At 47.2% G+C, this 20627-nt stretch overlaps 1 protein-coding gene across 1 annotated transcript in view; it reads right to left on the minus strand.

The window, feature by feature from the left end:
- LOC141108287 (vacuolar fusion protein MON1 homolog B-like) overlaps nt 1–18769 on the minus strand; it is a 72338-nt gene extending 53569 nt beyond the window's left edge. The window contains 1 exon segment of the mRNA XM_073599767.1: nt 18641–18769. Coding sequence (XP_073455868.1) covers nt 18641–18647 — 7 coding nt within the window. The 5' untranslated portion in view covers nt 18648–18769.
- Nucleotides 18770–20627: the final 1858 nt, after the last annotated feature.

Here is a 20627-nt window from a genome sequence, read left to right on the forward strand (position 1 = left end):
AGCCGAACAATTCTTTCAGGCCCCATTCGGCATTCCCTATGTGCACTACCCAGTGATGGCTTTTTCTGATGTGACATTGAGTTTCAGGCCAAAGATAATCATTTGGGTGAGCGATTAGTGATGGGCATGGTAGTCGACAGTCTACTCTACCGTACCATTATTTGTATTTCTTATAATCGTTTTGTACTGTATTTAAAGTTAATGCAATGTTTTGAACACTGTTTTGTTCTGTTCTATGCAGTGTTACATTTAATTATGTCTAAAAAACATCCCCTGATGAGCCAAAAGTGGCGAAACATGTCGGGACAATCACTCCAATGCTACTGCCGAGTGATCAAATTTTATCAATTGTTTAGAACTTTAGATGTATCCTTGTACATGTGCACATAACATATATATTTTTTAACCAACCAAAATACCCTCCATCGCTCACATTTATCTACAGGGATGTTGGTGCCATTTCTTTGTCATTGTCACCCACCCATATTGCCACTTTCCAATATATAGGGGAATGGTCCGCCCAGATCTTTGAGTCTATTTCGCACTCAGGAGACCAATCCAGACAGCGGTGGTCACTCAAGAGATAGTCAATGCAACTATAGGTCTGATGTACCTGAGAAAAGTGAGTGTAGTCAAGTAGAGACTTGGTGTACAGTACCCTCCAAACGTCTACAAGATGCAAGTCGTAAAGTGCGCATTTCAAAGCCCTCAATTTGGGGAATGAAATACATGACCGTGAGGTGGAGGAGTCCAGTAGTGGCTCCAGAGGGGTATTAAAATCTCCACCCACGATGAGCTTACCCTCTATGAACTCAAAGAATCTTCAGATACTGCAAAGCTGATGGGACTTGGTTGACATTTGGTAGATAAATGCTAGCTACCGTAAATTTAACACCCCACAGCCAAAATTTCACAAAGACATACCTTCCCTGAGGGTCAGAGAGATGATCAAGCAATTCAATGGGGAGTGTTTTGTGAAAAGCAATAGATACTCACTTTGTTATTTGGGATGGATTGGTACTATGGAACCATCTGTTGAAATATCTGTTGGAACAGGAAGGAGTGAAGGCAGATTGAAAGTGTGTCTCCTGTAGGAGGAGTACAATAACTTGGCTCTTATGCATTTGATAGAAGACTTGTCCTTGCTTAGAGGGTACATGGAGTCCATTTACATTGTATGAACACAGTTTTAGTCGAGGGTGAGATATCACCGTATGGGCCATGGTGGAGCCAAAAGAAGTAAAGAAAAATAGAAAAACCCAAGAAAGGGGGGGGTTGAAGAAACAGAAGAGGGAAACATGAGCAAGGGGAGGGAGTTGAAAAAGGAAGAGGAGTGGAAGAAGACTGGACAGAGAGGACACCTGGGAAAGGTGTCTGCAGTAGCGAAACACTCCGTGAAATATCACGTGTTAGGCACAACTCGTACCAAACCTATTTAGGGAGAGAGGTCGGCGTCAGGAGGTCTGAGTTGTGATCGCAACAACATAGCAGACATATACAAGATATTTGTAACACACCCGTCTATCATAGTATATTTTAGATGACAAAAGAACACAGCATATACCTTAATCACAGTTTGAAAAAAAAACGCCTGAATGCCCATGTGCAGTCAACTACCATCACGAGCAATAATGTGCATTATAAGCATTTCAAAAATATGAGGTGACATAGGAAGTCAACTAGTTCTATGGTACAGGGTCAATTAGGCCCGAGGGGAGACTTAAAAAAAGCCCCAGGACAGGCAAAAAGGCAGTGTCTGGGGGGCTCCAAGTCAGTAGGTCCACCGGCCCGAGGTACTGGAAAGGCACATTGGCTATGGGGACTACCCCAGGGATTTAAGGGTGGGCTTCATTCCGCCCGGGTCGCCTCCCAATTAAGAGACTCAAAATGTATCGAACAATTCGATGACAGGGGAAGGTTTGTAGAGGAAATGAAGTAAAGAGTATTCATTTTGGCCTCGGTATAGCCAATGCATGGGAAAGTATATGGGTAGGGCCAGGACTGTCAGGTGTCCAATGAAGCCCCCAAGCATTAATAAAGAGCAGCAGTATTGTTATTATCTTTCTATATCCCTGTTAGGTTGCATTGGTCCTAGTAGAGGTAATAGAAGAGCCCCTGATCTCAGCATACATCTATACAGTCCCTGTGAATTAAATAGTATGGATTAGCATGAGTCTATAGAAGGGAGGCATATAAAAGAAACAGTACCAAGGCAAACCTGGCCAAGGTCCAGCTTGAAAATTGCAGATTGAAAAATGCACACCCACTGTGAAACAATAAACAGAAAGAAAAAGAACCAGTGTTGGGCTCACGTGGGGAGCCGAATCAGTTTTCTGGTGACATTGCTCTAGGACCAGAAGAAGCGGATCCAGATCTTGGGTGTCTGCGACATTGCGGGAGAGGGCCTGGCAGTCTTTGACAGTCCTCTGGAGGGTCTAGCCAGTTCAGAAAGCTGATAGGGTCTTGTGCAAAGAAGATGAAGAAGGCAGGAAGTTGATCGGGATCCGACAAAACAAATTTGTAATTGTCACCTCGGGTTACTTTGACACTGAAAGGATGGCCCCAGGTGTAAGTAGACCGACCATGAGGGATCAGATCCAACAGCGGGAGGACCACTAGTCTCATGTATAATGTGTTGCGGGAAAGATCCTGATAGGTGGTGTATTGTAGATCCATCGAAAACCACAGGGCCTAAACGCCAGACCTTACGCATAATCTCTTCTTTCAGGGTTTAGTAATGGAGCCGGCATAGGACATCGCAAGGGCGGTGATTGCGGCCTCCCCCCCATGCCTCCCACTCTGTGTACTCTGTCCAGTTATATAGGGGTGTAACTTCCCTGCCCAAGACCTGCTTGAGGATGGAGATGACAGTGGGTTTTAGATCAGTGCCTGAGGTTGCCTCCAGGACTCCTTGCAACCTAATATTTCTGCAGCTCCTGTTTTCACTGTCCTCTATGCAGAGCTGGTGCTGCCGCAAATTGGAGAGGTGTGCCGTGGTTGCAGATTCAAGGGCCACTATACGAACTGTATGATCATCCTGGGTAGTAACCAGAGCAGACACCACGGTCTCTGTTGCTGAGACCCGGTGTTGGAGGGCTTGCAATTCGAAATGGAGGGAGGCTTCCATCTTGGATGCCTAGGATTCAAAATCTGCCCTGAAGGCGGAGCAAAGGGCCGTGGTCGCGGAGCCGGTTGATCCGCCCGAGACCAAAGGTAACAGTTCCACTGGGCCATCTTCTGTGTAAGTGAAAGGGGACATAGCTGACTTAGTTGCAGGGACTGGAGGGCCCATTGGAGGAGCCGAGGGCTTACCTGCAGTGTTCTCGCACACAGAGGAGTCTGTCGGCATCTGGGGGGGGGGGGGGTTTAGGTTTGCCCGGGGTGCAACTGGTCGCGAGCTTGTCTTTCCCCGTGCGGGAGTCTAGCCAGGATGTACGGAGTAGGTAGCGTTGGATTGTACCCTGCTGCATCTCAGCAGAGTCAGCAGGGTAGGAGCTTGAAGATGACAGATTCCGGGTGTAGGTAACCGGGAACACAGTCTGTTGATGTCAGAAGAGCATAGAGCTCAGCAGCCCATGTCTCAGCCGTCCATCGGCGGCCGGGAAGTACTGTGTTTAGTATGGGGCTGGATAGTCGCTACAAATGACTCTGGAGCTAGGATCGTGGCCTCGGCTCGTCTCCTCCACCACAGAGTGAGATGGAGACCTGCTGCAATATTATTGTGGGGCAGCAAACTGTCAGGTGAGGAGCTTCGGCGCCATGATGGAGCAAGGGTCAGGCACAGAGGAATCAGGAAGGCCAAAAAAGTTGTTGGGGTGTATTAAGATGGCCGCTACTCACAGGACTGGTGCTGATAATTGCTCTTCAGGTGGCTGTGGAAGCAGAGGAGTTCTCATGATGAGGGCTGCAAGTGTCAGTTGAACAGGCTGGGCAGCTCTGATGGCTGTGCAGGGAGTGGTTCAGGCACAGAGGGGTTAGGGAGACCTCCAGTATCACTGCGGATGGGTGGAGCAAGATGGCCACCACACGTGGCACCAGGGTCAGGGCCTGGGCCACTACCTGTGCCACAGATGGAGGTGGATACCCGCTACAATCCTCGTCGGGGGCCGTGATCCGTCAGGCCGGGGTGCTCCGGTGGTCAATTGGGGCCTGAAACTGGTACAGATGAGACGGGGAGGCCGCAAGCGTCTGCCGGGGCATAGCAAGATAGCCGCTGCTTACTTGCTGGACCCTTGTTGCCCCTTCAGGCTGGCATACAGGAGCGGTAACAAGAGGACTGTAGGCAGCGGATGGCAGGCTGGATAGCTCCATTGTCCATGCGAGGAGAGAGCTGGGCGCAGGAGAGCCAGGAGGCAGCGTTGGCACAGCAGCCAGTTTGAGCAAGATGGCCGCTACTCCCCATGTTAAGGCCGGAGCCACAGACTGTCCTTCGAGCGGCTGGATCACAAAGCAGCGGCGTGCTAACGGCCCCAGGCGGCTATGGGGACTTTGGGGTCTGTGGAGAGAGCGAGGCAGGGTTGCTGGGGATAAAAACTACGAATGTGCTTCAGGACGGCAGCTCTTCACAGACACTTCTGCGCAGACTCCCATCCGGCCACGCCCCCAGTCTATACATTTTAATGGTAGATTTATTTTTAAAACAGTAAGGGACAAAACAACAAAAATATCCAGTAAAATGCATAAAAAAAAAAAAAAAAAATTATAATATATAGATCCCCTATTAGCAAGATTTCTGGCTCCCAGATGTCTTCTATACAGGAACGAGCTGAGACTAGGAGCACTCTGAAAGGAAGTGCTCCTAATCTCAGCTTGTTACCTGTATAAAATACACCTGTCCACAGAAGCAATCAGATTCCACTCCTTCCACCATGGCCAAGACCAAAGCTCAGTCCAAGATGTCAGGGAGAAGATTGTAGACCTACACAAGGCTGGAATAGGCTACAAGACCATCGCCAAGCAGCTTGGTGAAAGGGTGACAACAGTTGGTGTGATTATTTGCAAAAGGAAGAAACACAACAAAACTGTCAATCTTCCGTCTGGGGCTCCATGCAAGATCTCACCTCATGGAGTTTCAATGATCATGTGAACCAGTGAGGAATAAGAATGGACTTGGGCGTGTTCGGATCAAATCCGCCAGTAAGCCAGGACTGCACACCACCAATTCTAGGCAGTGTGTGTATGTGCAGCTGCCAGTCGGGAAATGCCTCACTGCCTAAGATTGGCAGTGTGCAGTGACGGCTTCCTAGCGAGTTTGATCCAAACACGGCCGAGCCAATCACTAGTGAGGAATCCGCCCAGAACTACACAGGAGAAGATCTCAAGGCAGCTGGGACCATAGTCACCAAGAAAACATAATTTGTAACACACTATGCCATGAAGGACTAAATTCCTGTAGCGCCCGCAAGGTCTCCCTGCTCCACACATGAACAGGCCCGTCTGAAGTTCGCTAATGAACATCTGAATGATTCAGAGGAGTACTGGGTGAAAGCGTTGTGATCAGATGAGACCAAAATCAAGCTCTTTGGCATCAAGCTCGCCGTGTTTGGAGGAGGAAGAATACTGCCCATGACCCCAAGAACACCATCCCCACCCTCAAACATGGAGGTGGAAACATTATGCTTTGGGGGTGTTTTTCTGCTAAGGGGACAGGACAACTTCACTGCATCAAAGGCACGATGAATGGGGCCATGTACCGTCAAATCTTGAGTGAGAACCTCATTCCCTCAGCCAGGTCATTGAAAATGGGTCGTGGATGGGTATTCCAGCATAACAATGACCCAATCCACACAGCCAAGGCAAAAAAGGAGTGGCTCAAGAATAAGCACATTAAGATCCTGGAGTGGCCTAGCCAGTCTGCAGACCTTAATCCCATAGAAAATATGTGGAGGGAGCTGAAGGTTCGAATTACCAAACATCAGCCTTGAAACCTTAATGACTTGGAGAGGATCTGCAAAGAGAAGTGGGACAAAATCCCTCCTGAGATGTGTGCAAACCTGGTGGCCAACTACAAGAAACGTCTGACCTCTGATTGCCAACAAGTACTAAGTCATGTTTTGCAAAGGGGTCAAACACTTATTTCACTTATGAAAATGCAAATAAAATTTATACATTTTTGAAATGTGTTTTTCTGGATTTTGTTGTTGTTATTCTGTCCCTTGCTGTTAAAATACACCTACCATTAAAATTATAGATTGATCATATCTCTGTCAGTGGACAAACGTACAAAATAAGTAGGGGATCAAATCCTTTTTTCCCTCACTGCACATAACATTCTGAGTTTTCCTGACACAGGGGAAGACAATGCCTGTCTGAAATAGCAGAAGAGCTGCGGCCAGCCAGTGAAAGAAATGGGTACAGATAGCTGGCTGGCATGAAGACTGTATTGCTTGACATGCATGGTTGCCTAATATTGTGGTATAATGTTGCACAACTGGAACCAATTTTTACATCAAGTGCAGCGCATAAAAACCTTACCAATCACAAAGTTAATCTTAAAGAGGAGGGCCCATCAAAAACAAAAAAAAATTAAAAGTCAGCAGCTATAAATACTGCAGCTGCTGACTTTTTAATTGGACACTTACCTGTCCCAGCGATGCGGGGGATCGTCTCCCCCTCCGTTCGGTGGCGCCGGCATAGCAACTGTGGGCACCGGGCTGTGGCTTCACTGCCTGGCACCCACTGCGTATGCGCGAGCGGCGCCGAGCGCCGTGATTGCCCGCTCAGTCACCTGGGACCTGTAATGGGTCCCAGATGATTGACAAGAGGGAGGGAGCAGAGCTCAGCCCTTCCTGTGCCGAGACGGAAGTGATGTCACCAGCCCAGGCACTGAAAGAGGCAGACTACGAGGGACCCCCTAGCAACAGGCATTTAGAGGTGAGTAAAAAAAAAAAAAAAAATACCCAAATGTTTTTTTTGTATTTTTTTTTTTTTAGGATTTTTCATGTATGTTTTTTTTTTTTTTTTGGGGTGGAACACCACTTTAATAAGCATGCAAATTCATACAAGAATTGTAATAAAAGTGAAAAAATAAAAAAACCTTCATATAAAAAAAATCATATAAAAAATATAAACATATGAGTTAAAAAAAAAAATACGCATGGTCACAGTGTGCATAAAAAGAAATCCCATGCAAATCAAAGAATCCACAAGGTGTAGGATTATTGAAGTGGTTAAAAATTAAAGAAGTCCTCTGCTAGTGACACTTCTCAGTGCAGCAATAAAAAAAAAAAAAAAACCACACAATGTGCCCGGTGCTCTTCCGTCACCAATATGCACTCACCAGAACACTATTAATAAACAGCATTGTACATCATTCTAATCCTAAGGGGTCTCCAGTAGATACTCAGTCAATCTTCCAAAGGAGTAGCACTCACCCAAAAAGAGTCCGTTGCTTTTATTCCTTCTCTTCAGTGGAAAACGGGATTATATTATGGCACATTATTTTGTTGGTGGAACAGACACGCATTTGAAAGAATTACCTTTTTAGGAATCTTAACAGATCAGCATCATTGTGAGTAAAGACTACCAGGCAGGGCTTTTTTTCAGCCGGAACTCGGCAGAACGGCATTCCGCCACCTCTGGCTAGCCCTATCCTCTCCAACCTGTCATTAATCACAGAAGGCGGTAGAGGAAGTTTTTGAACTACTTACTTCCTCCGCCGCCTTCTGTGAGCTATTGTCAGGCATCCAGGGCATGTGCAGGTAAGGCATATGTTGGTGGATTCCCCCGGTCCCAACCCCTCAAATGCTCTCATTTTGTTCTCTCATTGCCGTTCCTGTGCTGCTTCAGGAAGCCGCTCCTGTCCCCGCTCCCACCTGTCCGACTTGTGTAGCACAGAGCCGAGTGAAGCGTTCCAGCTCTCCACACTCAGCTCTGTGCTCTCGGCTCCGTGGTAAGTTACAATGTGTTGGGGGAAAAAAAACGGCACACGCCGCACATCTAGCACAGATTTGCCAGCTGCAGCCCTGTGAGGCTCGTTTGAAAAGGTGAGAGAGGGCAGTGGAGGAAAGGGGGGCGTTTGCAGAGAGGCAGCTGTGGGGAGGTTAGAGGTGTAGTGCAGAAGTGACAGCTGGGGGAGATTTGTGAAAAGGTAAGAGCTGTGAGAATGGGAGGGGGGATGTGAGAAGAGATGAGAGCTGTGAAAAATGAGGGAGGGGGGAATGTATAAAGAATGGGGGCATTTCTGAAACGTGGAGGGGGGAATTTGTGAAGAATGGGGGGGGGATTTATGCAGTGTGGAGGGGGGGAAGAATAGGGGGAATTTGTAAAGTGTGGAGGGGGGGGGATTTATAAAGAATTGGGGGAATTTGTGAAGTGTGGAGGGGGGGGATTTATAAAGAATGGGGGGAATTTATAAAGAATGGGGGGAATTTATAAAGAATGGGGGGGAATTTATAAAGTGTGGAGTGGGGGATTTATAAAGAATGGGGGAATTTATGAAGCGTGGAAATTTATAAAGAATGGGGGGAATTTGTGAACAATGGGGGGAATTTATAAAGAATTGGGGGAAGTTGTGAAGCGTGGAGGGGGGAATTTGTGAACAATGGGGGAATTTATAAAGAATGGGGGGAAGGTTATGAAGCATGGGAATTTGTGAACAATGGGGGAAATTTATAAAGAATGGGGGGAAGGTTATGAAGCGTGGGAATTTGTGAAGTGTGGAGGGGGAAATTTATAAAGAATGGGGGGAATTTGTGAAGCGTGGGGGGGGATTTATAAAGAATGGGGGGGAATTTGTGAAGCGGGGGGAATTTGTGAAGCGTGGGGGGGGATTTATAAAGAATGGGGGGGAATTTGTGAAGCGGGGGAATTTGTGAAGCGTGGAGGGGGGAATTTGTGAAGCGTGGAGGGGGGAATTTGTGAAGCGTGGAGGGGGGAATTTGTGAAGCGTGGAGGGGATTTATAATGAATGGGGAAATTTGTGAAGTGTTGAGGGGGAGGGGATTTATAAAGAAGGGGGGAGGGAAATTTGTGAAGGGGGGGAATTTGTGAAGAATATGGGGGGGATTTGTGAAGAATATGGGGGGGGTGTGTTTGTGAAGAATATGGGGGGGGGGGATTTGTGAAGAATATGGGGGGGGATTTGTGAAGAATATGGGGGGGGGGATTTGTGAAGAATATGGGGGGGGGGGATTTGTGAAGAATATGGGGGGGGGATTTGTGAAGAATATGGGGGGGGGGATTTGTGAAGAATATGGGGGGGGGATTTGTGAAGAATATGGGGGGGGGGGATTTGTGAAGAATATGGGGGGGGGGGAATTGTGAAGAATATGGGGGGGGGGATTTGTGAAGAATATGGGGGGGGATTTGTGAAGAATATGGGGGGGGGATTTGTGAAGAATATGGGGGGGGGGTTTGTGAAGAATATGGGGGGGGGGTTGTGAAGAATATGGGGGGGGGGGATTTGTGAAGAATATGGGGGGGATTTGTGAAGAATATGGGGGGGGGGGATTTGTGAAGAGGTGAGAGCTGTAAAGGAGGGATTTGTAAAGAGTAGAGGGGAATTGTGAAGAGGTGAGAGCTGTGAAGGTGGGGGAGGGGATCTGTGGAGGTGAGAGCTGTAAAGAGTTGGGGGGGGGGGGGGGTTTATGAAAAGCGGTAAATATTGAGAGCTGGGGGGCCGGTTGTACAGAGGTAAGCACGGGGGGGGGGGGGGATTTTTGCAGGTGAGACCTGGTGGGAAAATGGAGAAGGGGTGGTTGTGCAGAGAAGCAACATAGGGGAGGACTGGGGGGTGCAGAGTTGAACTGTTGACAGGGCATACAAAGGATAGTTGTGGGGGTGCTAAGGTGAACTTTGGACAGGAGTACAGAGATGTGCTGTGGAAGAGGAGGTGAGCTGTGGACAAGAGGAACAGGAGGTGAGCTGTGGACAAGAGGAACAGGAGGTGAGCTGTGGACAAGGAGGAGAAGAAGAGGTGAGCTGTGGACAAGGAGGAGAAGAAGAGGTGAGCTGTGGACAAGGAGGAGAAGAAGAGGTGAGCTGTGGACAAGGAGGAGAAGAAGAGGTGAGCTGTGGACAAGGAGGAGAAGAAGAGGTGAGCTGTGGACAAGGAGGAGAAGAAGAGGTGAGCTGTGGACAAGGAGGAGAAGAAGAGGTGAGATATGAACGAGGGTTGTAGATGTGAGCTGTGGACAGGGGTACAGAGGTGAGCTGTGAATGGGAGGCACAGAGGTGTGGAATAGATGGTTACCTTGGGAAGGAATATGTAAATATTATCACTTGTGCTGATATGTTTCTGTACCTTGTGTGATACACACACCTCATCACTGCACAGTATGCACTCCAGAGCCCTCTATTATTCGCTCCTGAGTGCGGTACTTTGTGCCTCTTGCACCTTGTGCAAAGCGCAGATTAATTAATGTTGATTTACGTCTCTCCTCGGGGAATGGCGTGGTTGGGGGCAGGAAGGCGAGTTCCTGCACCTATTCTCTGAGAAAAAAAGCCCTGGTACCAGGACAATGCTGACGTTTGAAGCCCCAACACAGTAAAGTATTGATGAGGGCGCCAGGCCATGGACATGCAGACCCCTGAGGGCACCAGGCAATTATGTACAGATGTTTGGGGACAACATAAAAAATTATACACTAACACCTAGGGGTCCCAACAGAATGACACCTCTGGGCCCAGGACAGGCACAATGACACCTGCGGACTGAAGTCTAACATACTATTCTTACCAGATAATGTACACAGTGAATAAGGATTGGTTATTCTAGTTCTTCACCAAGTCTATACTTAACCTAAAGAAAAATGTTAATAAGCAGTTAGATTATACTACAACATGCCGATTGCAACACACACATCACAAGTCAGTGACTAGAAGAAAGCACCTCCCCAGTTCAGTAATATTTAAAGCTGATGCTTTAAATATCATTACTGAACTGTCACTATAAATATCATGGGATTCTGGACAGTCTGATGCTAGGTTGTTGGCACCACCCACCAGGGTGCCCTCATACCGTTGTATGAGGGCACCCTGGTGGGTGGTACCAACAACCTAGCATCAGACTGTCCAGAATCCCATGATATTTATAGTGACAGTTCAGTAATGATATTTAAAGCATCAGCTAAGGCCCCTTTCACACTGGGGCGGTTTGCAGGCGCTATTGCACTAAAAATAGCACCTGCAAACCGACCTGAAAGTGTCGCTGCTTTGTCTCCAATGTGAAAGCCCCAAGGGCTTTCACACTGGGGCGGTGCGCTGGCAGGACGGGAAAAAAAGTCCTGCTAGCAGCATCTTTGGAGCGGGGAAGGAGTGGTGTATAAGCCGCTCCTGCCCATTAAAATCAATGGGACAGCGCGGCTATAGCGCTGGCAAAACGCCTCTGCAGAGGCGCTTTGCGGTGGTTTCTCGGCCGCAGATGCTCTGTTTCCTATCAGGCCAGTTCACACCAAAAACATTACTGTTGTGTACTCTAATGCTGTCTACACACGACCGGACTTTCTATGGACTGAATCACGTCGGACTTTGACGGACTTCCATCGAATCAGACTTTTCTACACACGATCACACCAAAGTCCGATGGATTCGACTGCAATGACGTACGACTGGACTAGAATAAGGAAGTTGATAGCCAGTAGCCAATAGCTGCCCTAGCGTTGGATTTCGTCTGTCGGACTAGCAAACAGACAAACTGATTTTTCAACCGGACTCAAGTCCATTGGAAAGATTTGAAACATGTTCTAAATCTAAAGTCCGTCACATTTTCGACAGAAAAGGTCCACTGCAGGTCCGATGAAGCCCACACACGGTCGGATTGTCCGACGGATTTGTTCCGTCGGACAAGTTTGGTCGAAAAGTCCGGCCGTGTGTACGCGGGATTAGACCCCTTTCACACTGGGGCGTTTTAGCGCTAAAAATAGCACCTGTAAAGCACCTCTCAGGCCACCCCAGTGTGAAAGTCCAAGTGCTTTCACACTGGGGGCGGTGCGCTTACAGGACAGAAAAAAAAAAAAAAGTCCTGCAAGTAGCATCTTTGGGGCGGTGCGGGAGTGGTGTATAGAGAAGAAGGGGGGGAAATTTGGGACTTTAAATGAGGCACATATGTGGTGTGCCTCCATCCCTAAAATCGAGACTAAAAATGGGAAAGTTGGGACTTTAAAATGAGGTTATGGACACCGTGAAAATGACTGGATGAAAATACATATTTATTGATCGTAATGAGATGCACAGTCATATCAATATCATAAACCACATCTATAATAGTGAATATCATTTTATAAAGTATTTACAAGCACATATGTATGTGCGAACGTAATACAGACATCAAGAGTATATCAAATATATACCCATTTGGTGCCAAGTGGTAGTCACAATTGATAATTCATACAGACAAAAACGAAAAAATTCCGTATGTATACATGTGATGTTACAGCAGCACTTTCACCGGGAATAAAGGTGTAAACAGTAAAATCATGGTACAGATAGGATTGTTTGGAGGTAAAAATGTGTAATAGACATATATCTGCATCCCACAATGCCCAACGCGTTTTGTGTGAAAGACACTCATCAGGGGCGATAGCCTAGGGACGTCTAGAAAGAAATAGTACAATACAATTAGTCTAAGTATGGGTGGTCATACTGGGGGGAGGGCAGGAGAGCCCACCCTGAGTACTTACATGTAAAACAGTGCGTAGGGGTATAGCGGGTATGGTACCAGGGTCCAGGAAAAATGTCCGACCCGGGAGCTGAGGTATTCTGGGGTCATGTGCAAGCGGGGCGCACATAAAGGCCACCCCTGGACACAGGAAGCCAGGTAGCTGATTAATGATAAGAAAAATGATGCGCCAGTGAGTACTACCTGGAATGAAAAAACATATACAGCGCTCCTCCACTGCCCCTGTCCATTAAAATTAATGGGCAATGCTGCAGGAGCGGCTGCAAAGCGCTTCAACAGCGCAGCAAAATGGGGGCTATTAACCCTTTCCTCAGCCGTTAAAAACAACCCGCTAGCAGCTGAAAAGTGGCGCTAACACAGCAGTAAAGCGCCGCTAAAACTAGCAGCGCTTTACCGCTAACTAACCCGCCGCCCCAGTTTGAAAAGGGTCTTAAAGTATGACATGCAATCCACCCCCTCACACTATACTGTGGTCAAAAGAACTTAAAGCGGAGGTCCGCCAAATTTTTTTTTTTTTTTTTTAAAGTCAGAAGCTATAAATACTGCAGCTGCTGACTTTTAAAATAAGGACACTTACCTGTCCAGGGCACCCGCGATGTCGGCACCCGAGGCTGAACCGTCCCTCGGTCCTTGGATGCTGCTGCCGCCATCTTTGGTAAGGGAATCAGAAAGTGAAGCCTTGAGGCTTCACTTCCTGATTCCCTACTGCGCATACATGAGTCACGCTGCGCAATCTGAATGGTCCCTGCTGTCTCTGGGACCCATGTGTCTCCCAGCAGAAAGCGGGAAGTGGCGTAGTGACACCGGACGGGGGGGGGGTTGCGAAAAGCGTAAGTTCCATTTTTTGTGTGGAACTTGTGACAGTTTGATAAAATTTGCATTACAAAAATAATAATAATCAGTGAAGCATGGGGGGCAGTGTATCCACATAGCTGTCATCCTACCACAACATGAGCGGCTGCGTTCTAGCTAGGAAGTTCACACTCTTACATCTTTAGGGCCAGTCCACACCATGGAAACGCAGTCCAGATGCGTTCCAGATGCTTTTCTGCATGCATGGCATGATCAGGTCCAGTGCAATTTTTCCCTCCTCATTTTTCTTAACCTAAAATAAGGACGTGTGTTCCAATGCGTTTTTGGTGCATTTAGGTGTGTTCCAGTACATTTTACCACGTTCCAGTAAAGTGCAGAAATTTTTTTTTTTTCTGGAACTGGAAAGCCCTGGAACTAACTGCACTGGTGTGAACTATGCCATTAAAAAACCATATAACCTGCTATCCATGCGTTTTTGATGCAGAAAGAAAAAAAAAAAGCAACTCACTGGACTGCATGTGTTGTAAACCGGCTCTTAATGCAATTATTACTGAGATTCAACAGCGTTTCACGTTATGGGCATAATCACCAGCGACAATCGCTCTTCATTCATCTCTGTGGATCAGTAACAAATTTCTGAAGGAGAGATTTCTAGGAGAGCATAACCCAATACTATACAATCATTAGAGACTCCAGGGATTAAACTGCTCCCTATTATTACTGATCTCTGATAATGATTCATCTCTGCTACAAAATCCCCCATGTGACATCACCTGACCAACCAGATCATTTGTAATGACGGCATGGACAACATGCCTGGGAGTTGTAGTTCCTCAGTAAACAAAGCGCTACAGATAGAATACATGGCTGGGGATCTATATGCTGGGAGTTGTAGTTCCTCACCAGACAGAAAGCCTCCAATTAGACCTGTCTGGCAGTAATGCTGGGAGTTGTAGTCCTTGCACAATCTCTGGCTGGCCCTATCTAGCAGTAATGCTGGGAGTTGTAGTCCTTGCACAATCTCTGGCTGGACCTGTCTAGTAGTAATGCTGGGGGTTGTAGTCCTTGCACAATCTCTGGCTGAACTGAATCTGTCTAGCAGTAATGATGGGGATTGTAGTCCTTGCACAACCTCTGGCTGGCCCTGTCTAGCAGTAATGCTGGGGGTTGAAGTCCTTGCACAATCTCTGGCTGGATCTAGCAGTAATGATGGGGATTATAGTCCTTGCACAATCTCTGGCTGGACCTGTCTAGCAGTAATGCTGGGGGATGTAATCCTTGCACAATCTCTGGCTGGACCTGTCTAGCAGTAATGCTGGGGGATGTAATCCTTGCACAATCTCTGGCTGGACCTGTCTAGCAGTAATGCTGGGGGATGTAATCCTTGCACAATCTCTGGCTGGACCTGTCTAGCAGTAATGCTGGGGGATGTAATCCTTGCACAATCTCTGGCTGCACCTGTCTAGCAGTAATGCTGGGGGATGTAGTCCTTGCACAATCTCTGGCTGGATCTGTCTAGCAGTAATGATGGAGGATGTAGTCCTTGCACAATCTCTGGCTGGCCCTGTCTAGCAGTAATGATGGGGGTTGTAGTCCTTGCACAATCTCTGGCTGGATCTAGCAGTAATGATGGGGGTTATAGTCCTTGCACAATCTCTGGCTGGACCTGTCTAGCAGTAATGCTGGGGGTTGTAGTCCTTGCACAATCTCTGGCAGGCCCTGTCTAGCAGTAATGCTGGGGGTTGAAGTCCTTGCACAATCTCTGGCTGGTTCTAGCAGTAATGCTGTGGGATGTAATCCTTGCACAATCTCTGGCTGGACCTGTCTAGTAGTAATGCTGGGGGTTGTAGTCCTTGCACAATCTCTGGCTGAACTGAATCTGTCTAGCAGTAATGATGGGGGCTGTAGTCCTTGCACAATCTCTGGCTGGACCTGTCTAGCAGTAATGCTGGGGGATATAGTCCTTGCACAATCTCTCCCTGGACCTGTCTAGCAGTAACGATGGGGGGTGTAGTCCTTGCACAATCTCTGGCTGGATCTGCCTAGCAGTAATGCTGGGATTTGTAGTCCTTGCACAATCTCTGGCTGGCCCTGTCTGGCAGTAATGCTGGGGGATGTAGTCCTTGCACAATCTCTGGCTGGACCTGTCTGGCAGTAATGCTGGGGGATGTAGTCCTTGCACAATCTCTGGCTGGACCTGCCTAGCAGTAATGCTGGGGGATGTAGTCCTTGCACAATCTCTGGCTGGACCTGTCTAGCAGTAATGCTGGGGGTTGTAGTCCTTGCACAATCTCTAGCTGGACCTGTCCAGCAGTAATGCTGGGGGTTGTAGTCCTTGCACAATCTCTGGATGGATCTAGCAGTAATGCTGGGGGTTGTAGTCCTTGCACAATCTCTGGCTGGACCTAGCAGTAATGCTGGGGGATGTAATCTTTGCACAATCTCTGGCTGGACCTGTCTAGCAGTAATGCTGGGGGATGTAATCCTTGCACAATCTCTGGCTGGACCTGTCTAGTAGTAATGCTGGGGGTTGTAGTCCTTGCACAATCTCTGGCTGGATCTGTCTAGCAGTAATGCTGGGGCTGTAGTTCTTGCACAATCTCTGGATGGATCTGTCTAGCAGTAATGCTGGGGGATGTAGTCCTTGTACAATCTCTGGCTGGATCTGTCTAAGCAGTCCTTGCACAATACAATCGCTGGCTAGCCCTGTCTAGCAGTAATGATGGGGGATGTAGTCCTTGCACAATACAATCTCTGGCTGGATCTGTCTAGCAGTAGTGATGGGGATGTAGTCCTTGCACAATCTCTGGCTGGACCTGTCTAGCAGTAATGATGGGGGTTGTAGTCCTTGCACAATCTCTGGCTGAATCTGTCTAGCAATAATGATGGGGGTTGTAGTCCTTGCACAATCTCTGGCTGGACCTGTCTAGCAGTAATGATGGGGGGTTGTAGTCCTTGCACAATCTCTGGCTGGACCTGTCTAGCAGTAATGATGGGGGTTGTAGTCCTTGCACAATCTCTGGCTGGACCTGTCTAGCAGTAATGATGGGGGGTTGTAGTCCTTGCACAATCTCTGGCTGGACCTGTCTAGCAGTAATGATGGGGGGTTGTAGTCCTTGCACAATCTCTGGCTGGACCTGTCTAGCAGTAATGATGGGGGGTTGTAGTCCTTGCACAATCTCTGGCTGGACCTGTCTAGCAGTAATGATGGGGGGTTGTAGTCCTTGCACAATCTCTGGCTGGACCTGTCTAGCAGTAATGATGGGGGGTTGTAGTCCTTGCACAATCTCTGGCTGGACCTGTCTAGCAGTAATGATGGGGGGTTGTAGTCCTTGCACAATCTCTGGCTGGACCTGTCTAGCAGTAATGATGGGGGGTTGTAGTCCTTGCACAATCTCTGGCTGGACCTGTCTAGCAGTAATGATGGGGGGTTGTAGTCCTTGCACAATCTCTGGCTGGACCTGTCTAGCAGTAATGATGGGGGGTTGTAGTCCTTGCACAATCTCTGGCTGGACCTGTCTAGCAGTAATGATGGGGGGTTGTAGTCCTTGCACAATCTCTGGCTGGACCTGTCTAGCAGTAATGATGGGGGGTTGTAGTCCTTGCACAATCTCTGGCTGGACCTGTCTAGCAGTAATGATGGGGGGTTGTAGTCCTTGCACAATCTCTGGCTGGACCTGTCTAGCAGTAATGATGGGGGGTTGTAGTCCTTGCACAATCTCTGGCTGGACCTGTCTAGCAGTAATGATGGGGGGTTGTAGTCCTTGCACAATCTCTGGCTGGACCTGTCTAGCAGTAATGATGGGGGGTTGTAGTCCTTGCACAATCTCTGGCTGGACCTGTCTAGCAGTAATGATGGGGGGTTGTAGTCCTTGCACAATCTCTGGCTGGACCTGTCTAGCAGTAATGATGGGGGGTTGTAGTCCTTGCACAATCTCTGGCTGGACCTGTCTAGCAGTAATGATGGGGGGTTGTAGTCCTTGCACAATCTCTGTCTGAATCTGTCTAGCAGTAATGATGGGGGTTGTAGTCCTTGCACAATCTCTGGCTGGACCTGTCTAGCAGTAATGATGGGGGTTGTAGTCCTTGCACAATCTCTGGCTGGACCTGTCTAGCAGTAATGATGGGGGGTTGTAGTCCTTGCACAATCTTTGGCTGGACCTGTCTAGCAGTCATGATGGGGGGTTGTAGTCCTTGCACAATCTCTGGCTGGACCTGTCTAGCAGTAATGATGGGGGGTTGTAGTCCTTGCACAATCTCTGGCTGGACCTGTCTAGCAGTAATGATGGGGGGTTGTAGTCCTTGCACAATCTCTGGCTGGACCTGTCTAGCAGTAATGCTGGGGGCTGTAGTTCTTGCACAATCTCTGGATGGATCTGTCTAGCAGTAATGCTGGGGGATGTAGTCCTTGCACAATCTCTGGATGGATCTGTCTAGCAGTAATGCTGGGGGATGTAGTCCTTGCACAATACAATTGCTGGCTGGATCTGCATAGCAGTAATAATGGGGGATGTAGTCCTTGCACAATCTCTGGCTGGATCTGCCTAGCAGTAATGATGGGGGATGCAGTCCTTGCACAATACAATCGCTGGCTGGATCTGTCTAGCAGTAATGATGGGGGGTTGTAGTCCTTGCACAATCTCTGGCTGGATCTGTCTAGCAGTAATGCTGGGGGATGTAGTCCTTGCACAATACAATTGCTGGCTGGATCTGCATAGCAGTAATAATGGGGGATGTAGTCCTTGCACAATCTCTGGCTGGATCTGCCTAGCAGTAATGATGGGGGATGCAGTCCTTGCACAATACAATCGCTGCCTGGATCTGCCTAGCAGTAATGATGGAGGGTTGTAGTCCTTGCACAATACAATCGCTGGCTGGATCCGTCTAGCAGTAATGATGGGGGATGTAGTCCTTGCACAATTTCTGGCTGGATCTGTCTAGCAGTAATGCTGGGGGTTGTAGTCCCTGGGAGCCGTGGCTGTCAGTAATGGTTATTTGTCCCTAACTGGCAGTGAGAGTTCCTGACTATAAGTAATGACGTCAGATGTATTTCCTGCACAGTTCCTAGCTAGGAGTTGTAGTCCCTGAACAGCCCCTGTCTAGCAGTCTCGGTGGGAGTTATAGTCCTTACGTAACATTAATGCTGGGAGTTGCAGTCCCAATAACCCAGAAGAGCCCCCCCACACACGCTCCTCTCCCTACTCATACCAGACATGGGCCTTCCGTGCACGCGCTCCGCCGCTCAGCTCTGCCCCGGGCACGCGCAACACCCACTGAACCCGAGGCAGCCAGCTGAAGGGCGGTAACATAACCAGCCAACCAGGAAACAAGACCTCGGATGACGCCAAGTACCCATCCAATGGGAACACGCCGATCATCAGAGCGGATACTGGCGCTCTGGGGGATAATCGTTTTATGAGGAAACAACAACCAAAGGTCTACGAAGGCAGCCATTTTGTTGGAGACCAAATGAAAGCACAGGAAGGGAGGAGTGCTGGGTTCTGAGGCTTCCTGATCCTTAATAAGGGTACTTGTTTTGGGATGTATATATCTGAGAGTTATGAGGAAGTGAAATATAAGTGTATGGATATCTAGTGCACCTGACAGGGTCTCTTTACAGGAATCCAGTCACAGCTGGAATTATACAAAAGTCTGTGTGCTCATTCTGAAATTATATTTCAAACTGCCTATACAGATAACAGGTGTCTGTAGGTAAAAAACAGCTATTAAGCTTTCAAGAACGTTAAATATTGTCCATGCTATAGGTGTAGACCATTTACTATTGAATTAATAAAGGGTTGGGTAATAATCCACCCAAAGAGAGGAGTATATCGCTCGCTGACGCACCTGTAGGGTGTGGTTGTGCCTAAGTAAAGCACTGAACAAAAGAGAACACAGTTGTATATCACAAATTGTAAAGTAGGCAAAAATAAACCAAGCAGCGTAAACTAATCAAATTTATTAATGAAAAAATGGTACAGAATAATCCGAGTGAACAAACAACAACACATACCTTCCAGAAAGATTCAATGACATAAAACATACACACATACAAACAAAAAGTAAAAACAATCCAAGTAGTGATCCAGTATGAGGCAGAGATCAAATAATCATAAAATTAGAGATGACTCAAGAAACTCAGATCTGAAGTAAGAAATGGTTGGTTGATTCCTAGAGCAGCTTGTAAAAGGATGCAGTATAATTCAGTCCAGTCCAGCGATAGAATCTCAGCAAATCACATCAAGACAGATGGAAGAAATGATTGAAGATAATGAGGAATAGTTCCTATTAGTGCTGTAGATTGGACGTGCTGGTGAAATGAATAACTGCTAACAAGCTTACATCTGATATATCTAGTAATCTTGAAAGAGAGTCTTTCCAAGTGTAATGATGAATAATAGAGTTGAAACATGATGAAATTAAATGATAGTCACAGACAATATTTGTGACATGTATTGCTGGAATAAATGATTGATCATATGTATTCAGATTAATGAGAGATGGAGTAGGTAGCTGATGAGTGGCATACAGCTATTAAAGCACATTACTGGTTAGAATTCCTGAGTAATGGATGTGTGAAACACAATGGTTCCAATAAATTAGCTTTACATAACAAACTTGTGACATTTCCATCATTTTTCTCTTTAGTACCTTATTGAAATTGTCCTTAGGGCATATCCTGGACATGTATCATAAATGGGAAGGGAGCAGATCAGTATATAACTGAGTGTCATAAACATCATCACTGTAAAAAGTGATAATATTCAGCTCTACCTTCTCCTGATGATACCGTCAGCCAATCACTTTGCAGAGAATTTGTCTTGTAGTTAGCAACAAAAAATCCTGAGGAAGTCCACTGATTGGTGGATGAAACGCTAGTGTCAACGGAGTGATGTAATCACACCAGGAAATGATACGAGAATGTCCCTGCATCGTGTTGTTACACACACGCTGACAGTTTGAATCTAGCCAGCCGGCTTTTACTGTTATCAGCGCCAAGTGAGGAGAAACTGACTGAGGAGTCTGAAATGAAAACGATTGCTGGATGGATTTTTTGTTGCTAAATACAAGGCGAATTCTCTACAAGACGATTGGCTGACAATATCATCAGGAGAAGGTAGAGCTGAATATTATCACTTTAGGTTTACTTTTACCGTGATGATGTTTATGCCGCTACCTACTCCATCTCTCATTA

Source organism: Aquarana catesbeiana, linkage group LG09, assembly GCF_042186555.1.
Source record: "Aquarana catesbeiana isolate 2022-GZ linkage group LG09, ASM4218655v1, whole genome shotgun sequence".
Taxonomy (NCBI): domain Eukaryota; kingdom Metazoa; phylum Chordata; class Amphibia; order Anura; family Ranidae; genus Aquarana; species Aquarana catesbeiana.